Source organism: Gossypium hirsutum, chromosome A13 (genome assembly GCF_007990345.1).
Source record: "Gossypium hirsutum isolate 1008001.06 chromosome A13, Gossypium_hirsutum_v2.1, whole genome shotgun sequence".
NCBI lineage: Eukaryota > Viridiplantae > Streptophyta > Magnoliopsida > Malvales > Malvaceae > Gossypium > Gossypium hirsutum.
This window is the reverse complement of record NC_053436.1, coordinates 26,841,378-26,848,331: the sequence shown is the minus strand read 5'-3', so window position 1 is coordinate 26,848,331 and position 6,954 is coordinate 26,841,378. Positions and strand designations below refer to the sequence as shown.

Below are 6,954 nucleotides of genomic sequence, written 5' to 3'. Positions count from 1 at the left end.
TTCTTCCAGTAGCTAGGGTTATTAAATTAGGTTTCCACCATGGCTAGTTAACGCCTAACGTGAGTAGTTAACGTGCCACACCAGCATCTCCGTTACGCCTCTAATGGAAAATGTTTACTGTGATTGATTTGCTATTTTTCTAAAGTTTAGTGACTAAGTTAAAAGTTGAATGATTGTTTTTCTATTGAAACCAAAGTGTAGTGACTGTTGGTGTAATTTACCCTAAATTAGATTACTTGTTTTGGGCTATTTACACATCTAGTGTTTTCTTGTTTTCTTATTCAATTCAGTATTTCTTTTTAGCTAAAATTTCAAATATTAAGGATTTATTTATTATTAATATCCATCCTAATCCATCAATATTGTTTAGTATTTATTTTCATATATTAATGTGTTTTTTAATTACTAATATATTTTATTTAATAAAATTGTTTTGGTTATATTTTAAATGCTGTGATAAGATTATATATCATTTAATTATTAGAATAATGTTTATAGGATTTTGCTAGTACTTTTGCTAGTACTTTTGCAATAAATATAGTTACATCAAAAGCTTGTAGTTAATTTTTTACATAAATATTAATTTAAATTTAATATGTGAAACAATTTTTTTATATTATTCTATATTAAAATAAACCATATTCTAATTTTAAAATACTAACACTAATATTTTTGATCATAATATAGATTGTTTCTAACCAAATCAATGTAGTTTTGAATATTAATTTATAATTTATTTAATTCAATTTTATATATTACTATAGTCGTTAAGTATCTATTAAAAAATGTTAAAGTACTTTTAATTTATTTAAATGTTAATTATAATTATTTTGTTTCTTATTCATGCTTGAGGTTTAAGTTTTGAGTTTTGCATTCAGATTTAGGATATTAAGTTTTGAATTCCAAATTCGATATTATTATATTTATTAATGTTTAATAGTTGTAATTAATAGCTTTTAACATAATTATAATTAGTATTTATCTTTTATAATAAATTTATTTGTATTTATTTTTAAACTCTTCAATATTTTTTATTTTATATCTTATTATTAACTGTTGATGATGAGATCTATGCACTAACAGTTCATCAAATATTCTTTAATTTGTTATTAACCAATAAATATGAATTTCAATTTTTAAAAACGTATAGGAAATAATTAAATTATTAATATAATAATACCTTCGGTTGAAAAAATAATTAAATATACTATTGAAAATAATATTTTTTATTAAACAAACTAAATTAAATTATAAAAATATTATTAAATAATATAATAATTGTTTCAAAAAAAACATAAATGAAATGATTATTTCAAAAATCAAATTAAATCATAATAATTTTAATAAATAAACAACATTTTCTAAACGTAATAGTTTAAACAACTCACAGCTTGTTTGGTTGGGTGTATTGGCTTAGCCAATACACCCCTAATCGGTGGGCCCCACCTAATACCTCTCTAACACGTCGTTTGGTTTGATGTATTGGTAATACGCATCTAATCCATTACCTTCTTAATCGGTGAAAACCACCGATTTCTATTCCCCCCTCTTTGCCCAGATTAGCTACTGATTGAGCATCAGCTCCCTGATTTGCCCTCCCCCATCCCCTTGTTTCTCTTCTGTTCCTTCATCCGATTTCCTTCCTTATTTCTTTGCCCAGATTGTTGCTAGTTGTCGCTCCCTCCAAAAAGAAAAAGAAACAATGGCACCTTCGGCTCTGCCCAGTTTTTCTTCTTCATTTCTGTTTCCTCTCAAAACCCAGAAATCCTTTAAACCCCCAAAACCTCTAACTATAATTTGCAGTTCACAAGAACCCAAAAAACCCTCCAAAAACCCACAAAGACCCACTTCAAGGAACAGGAAAAGAACACCATATGGGACTTCTAGGAGGTCAATTCTGAAGATAACCTTCACTCAGGAGCAGGTCAAGTTCACTGCTGGTGTTTCAGCTGACCCTCACGTGGGGATTATTGGTGGAGGAATGGCTGGTCTTCTTTGTGCTTTGAGCTTGGAGAAAAGAGGTGTTAAGTCCACTGTTTTTGACACGGTTGGTTCCTTTGGTTACCTTTCGTGCTGCTTTAATTTGGGTTATTGTTGTTCTTTAGGGTGTTTTGATCAATGAATTAAAAAATGTTTCTTTTCTTGTAATAATGTTTTTCTTTTCCCTACATGAGTATATGACAATTGGATTTTTTTTTTGAATAAAAACAATGCATTTAATTTATAGAAAGAAATTCATTTTGTTAGTATGTTTTAGAACTCATGCATAAATTTAACTTTGGAGTTGCGCAATTAATCTCTATGATGAATAGTTGTCTCTAAATTTCTTGTCATATGACAGAAGAAGAGAAGGCCTCTTTTTGTTTGTGTATTCATTGCACTCAAATATTCTTCTTCTGTTAAGAGAAACTCCAGTCTTCAATGAAATTAAATTGTGAATTTGGCATGCCTAAGCTAATATAATTCAACCCTTTCATGTGATTTTCCGGTACCGTTCTTCTTTTTAATGCTCAATAGTTTAGTTATGGGAGGACAAGTTTAGAAGTTCAACCATTTGCATTAACATTGCATAATGTAGTTTGGATAATTGCAAGTGATGTGGTTTCTTGTTGTCTTTTGCCGTAAAAGGGAATGCATGGTTTGGGAGGAAGAATGGGAACTAGAGTCATTGATCCTCAACAACTTATATTTGACCATGCTGCTCAGTTTTTTACTGTCAGTGATTCTCGGTTTTCCAAGCTAGTTGATTATTGGTTGGAGAAAGGCTTGGTTCGAGAATGGAAAGGTTTAGTTGGTCAGCTTGAATTAGGTGGCCGGTTTGTTCCTCTTCCTTCATCACCACCAAGGTTTATAGGTGTCAATGGGATGCGCCCTTTAGCCGACTCTTTGCTTTCTGAGGTGATCACCTTCATTTTCGTTCTTGCTGCTTATTCTGATCTCTTTAAAGCTTTATTATTAGTCGAATGGAAAGGTTATACTTTGTGAAACAAATAAATTACTAATTGTCTAGAGTGGTGCCTTTCATTATTGGACCCTATTGTCTCAAGTGCTTAATTGGGTTGACATTTTAACAGTGGTTATATCTGAGTAAGTTAGATGCTTGGTGCAGACTTCTATGGTCAATGTAGTGAGACCTTGTTGGATAAGTAAGCTCGAGCCATTTAACGGGATGTGGCACTTGAGCGAGAATGGAAAACCTCGTGGGGAATTTGATGCAATTGTTATTGCTCATAATGGTAATTTTGTGCCTCAATACTTATGTTTTTTTCTTCTGTCCCATTTTTTTCAATTCAAATTTGCTTAGGAGTGTTATTTTATGATTTTATGGTAATAGGGTTAGGATTTAATTTTATGCATGCACTGAATGAGCTGTGAATGTCATTTTACTATTGTTGTTACAGTCAAGATCTAGATAGGGCTGACCATGCAGATAAAGTTCTAGATAATAGGTAACAATTTCACGTTATGACATATTTCGGTATTTGTTTGGGGGCAAATCAAGGTATGCTTGGAGGTTAGAAACAAGCTGTTTTTGTAGGAATACAAAAAGTGTATGCATACAAAGGATGGCTTAAAAGCTAAATAAGCCAACCATTTAGGTTATAGGACAGTACTCGAGATCTTGCTTAAAAGTGCATATATATAAATGTAACATCTATTTGTATGTCTATATATATATTTATTTATTTTCCTTGCTGTTTGGTTTCCTTCATGAATCCTTTGCTTTTGACATAGAGATTAATGAAGAAATGTTGTGGATTTAATGATGTAGATTGCAGACTATTTACAAAGTGATGGAGCATGTCCTGAAGAGTTTGCTGTTGGCTTAGAGAAGGAATTTGAGGCAATTGAAGGACATGATATTGGACAATTTGCACTTGCAGGGGTTGAGTCATCCTTAAAACAACACAATGAAATGTCAGCATTTCAACTTGCCACTTAAAATCTCAATCTTCAACCTTCAAAGATTCCTGCAACAGTCCCACAGTATGATTTTCTCTTGCCCTAGGAAGATTTTGCAAATAGTGAGATTCGAATCTAGACCTTCTGGACGACCATATGAACCAAGTGAACTAAACTACATGTTCTTGCTCTTGGCGGCTGACATTCCTTACCAATGGCTCTGATGCAATCCGTCAGCTATAAATCGAATATCAAGGTTCGCCAAGCTCCAATCACCGTGATTGTAATCTATCTAGACAAACACCGAGGCTCCTTTTGTAATAAAAGAACCAAGCAGAATGCCATGGGTTGCACGGTGGCCCCGGTCGACATCTATTCCTTCAATGCAGATGGAGGAGATGAGGATCTGCTTCAAAAAATTACATGAAATACAATACAATGACTTGGTTCCAAGTAAGCTTTAAGTTATGTATAGGAAAACAGAAAAATCATATAGGTGGGATTGGTTAAAGTATAGAGTTTTTAAGGTAAATTATGTCAGTCAAGGATATAGGATTGATTTAATCTTTTGTTTTATCTCTTTATTCTTGTCTTTTGCCTTTTCTGAAGCTGATATCAAATGTCAATGGAAGAAGAATACCATTTTTGTATTGTTTAATTCCGTGTTCATAGTTTATGTATAGAAACTTGGGAAGATGAAAACGATATTCGATTCAATTCTATGTTGATAAAGGTTTGAGTTTTTGAGAACATGATGTCCTAAGTAATTTTTATTATCATAAAAATTATAATTTAATTTTGAATCCTAATTTTTGCCTTTTACGAGTCGAACAAGCGTAGTGCTGGGTAAAATATTTATCTCTAAATGCATGTAATTTTGAGTAATTCAATTATTTATATGAAAATGCACCTATGAATTTCTTTTCATTGATTTAATTTAAAAAAAATAAGGTAATATTTTAGCATTACGAAAATTAAAGAGATTGTTGCCAAAATTACTGGATACGCTCTCATTTGTTGTTCTTAATGTTATAATGTGAGTAAATTTTAAAAAATATAATAAAATTAAATTGAGTATTTTGTTTATTTCCAAAATCAAATTATGTTTTTATTAAGAATTTTATTAAATTATATATTTTAATTAAAATATGTTTAATAATAATTATGTTTAAATATGATTAAAATATTTATTATTGATAATAATAATCTTATTAAAATTTAAATAACAATAACAATAATCATTTACCAAAATAAATTTATGCTAAGGGTATTCTAGTCATTTTAGTTTTTTCCACTATGCTATTACACCTCTATTCCATTCAACCAAACACAAGATTACTATTACGCATCTATTCCATTACATTCAACCAAACAGTTGATTTGCTATTACACCTCTAATCCAATACACCTCTAATCCAATACACTTCTAATCCAATACATCTCTAATCCAATACAGCGAACCAAACGCACTCTCATTGAATTAATAAATAAAGGAGAAAAGAGATGCTCATATCAAACATACATTTCCATTTCATATTTAATACTAGTTATGTAATTAACCAACTTAGTGAACATTAGTTATTTATTTTTGTGGCTGCGATTCCTGGTTAGGATTGCAAATTCTGGCAACATTTAATTAATTACAGTAAAGCTTTTATATTTATGTCAATAAATAAATTCAATTTTCATTCGAATATAATTAAGATAATATTAACATATTAAGCAAAATTTTAATTCAAAAATCTAAATTTAAATTAAAAATATTAATAAATAAAAATGTTACAAAAAAATTATATTTAAATTCAAAATATAAATAAATGTAACAAAAATCTAATCTTTGTATATCTTAATTTTTCTATTTAACATTTTTAATGAAAATTATTTGATATGATTTCTTAACCATTCGTGTGGAGTTAAAATTCTCCAATGCTCATGTATCAAATAATAACCACTTCTCATCGTATTGATATTTTTTTCTTATTTTTTGCTTTTGAATTGTCATATTCTATCACAATCCAATCTAAATTTGCAAGGTACCCCTCTCAGGCTTCCAGCTTGATACACATGGCAACATGACAAGTGATTGGAGAGACACCCGCGAACAACTTTTCACTCTCTATCGTCCAACTGGTCACTAGATGACCAATGTCTTGAAAGGTATACTTCTATCAAACCTCCCAATTTCTTCAGAAGGGTTCTAGTCACTCATCCCTATAGACAAGCTATCCACTCCCTTCAAGAAGGTCTTGTCCCCCTGTCTTCATGAACAAGTTACCTATTCCTCAATGCACTCGCTTTTCTAGTGTGAACACTCTCCCTATTCTGCACACACCTTTTAGGCCACCAAACCGTACCTGAACATAATCAACCCATACCACAACTCAGAAGGAGTGACAAAGTGAGTCTTATCAAGAACATCCCCGTAACCTCGCCAACCCGGCCTAAACATTAGGCTCGAATTTGGAAGATTATATTAGCCACTAAAGTGACCCAGTAAGCTACCAAAGTTTTGAAAATAGTCATTTTAAAATATTTGTTAATTTTGGTAGAAATCTTAGTTAAATATCAATTTATTGTTCCTTAAAATTTAGTTATAATCTAGTAGTAGAAAAGATGGTTTTTACTTATGTTTTTAATAGAAACTGGGGTTCATGCATAACTAATTAAAAATATTGACTTGATATCCTAAACAAAAATTAAAGTAAAATGTCATGCAAAAATAAGCAACCCTCAATCCTAAATCCCATGCCATAGTTTCAAAATAAAATATTACAGTCCTCGAATTAATAAAATAAATCATATGTATGCCTTAATAAATTGGAAATAAAACAGATTGTGTCGAGACCCTCTGGATGTCGTGCTCGTGTCCAAACTTGATGGATTATCTGTAATGATGAAAATTTAAATGGGAGTGAGCTATGACGCTTAGTGTGAGTGCATTGACAATAAAATCAATGTAAAAAGTTATTAAGACACATTAAATAACATTGTATAAAATAATCATAGATAGCAATTTAATTCGGAGTATCGGTTTTTCAATGCAACCATCAT

The 6,954-nt window shown here is 30.6% G+C and overlaps 1 protein-coding gene across 2 annotated transcripts; it reads left to right on the top strand.

The window, feature by feature from the left end:
- Positions 1 to 1,603: 1,603 nt before the first annotated feature.
- Positions 1,604 to 4,653, top strand: LOC107942606 (renalase). 2 transcript variants are annotated; one of them, XM_016876304.2, is made up of 4 exons: positions 1,604 to 2,047; positions 2,629 to 2,898; positions 3,110 to 3,236; positions 3,773 to 4,653. In XM_016876304.2, exons 1-4 carry the CDS (start codon positions 1,703 to 1,705, stop codon positions 3,793 to 3,795), a joined length of 765 nt encoding a protein of 254 aa, XP_016731793.1. In that variant the 5' UTR covers positions 1,604 to 1,702; the 3' UTR covers positions 3,796 to 4,653. The 2 variants fall into 2 exon arrangements, with proteins under 2 accessions (XP_016731793.1, XP_040941103.1); XM_041085169.1 differs by lacking the exon at positions 3,773 to 4,653 and having other exon boundaries at positions 3,110 to 3,641.
- The last annotated feature ends 2,301 nt before the right edge of the window (positions 4,654 to 6,954 follow it).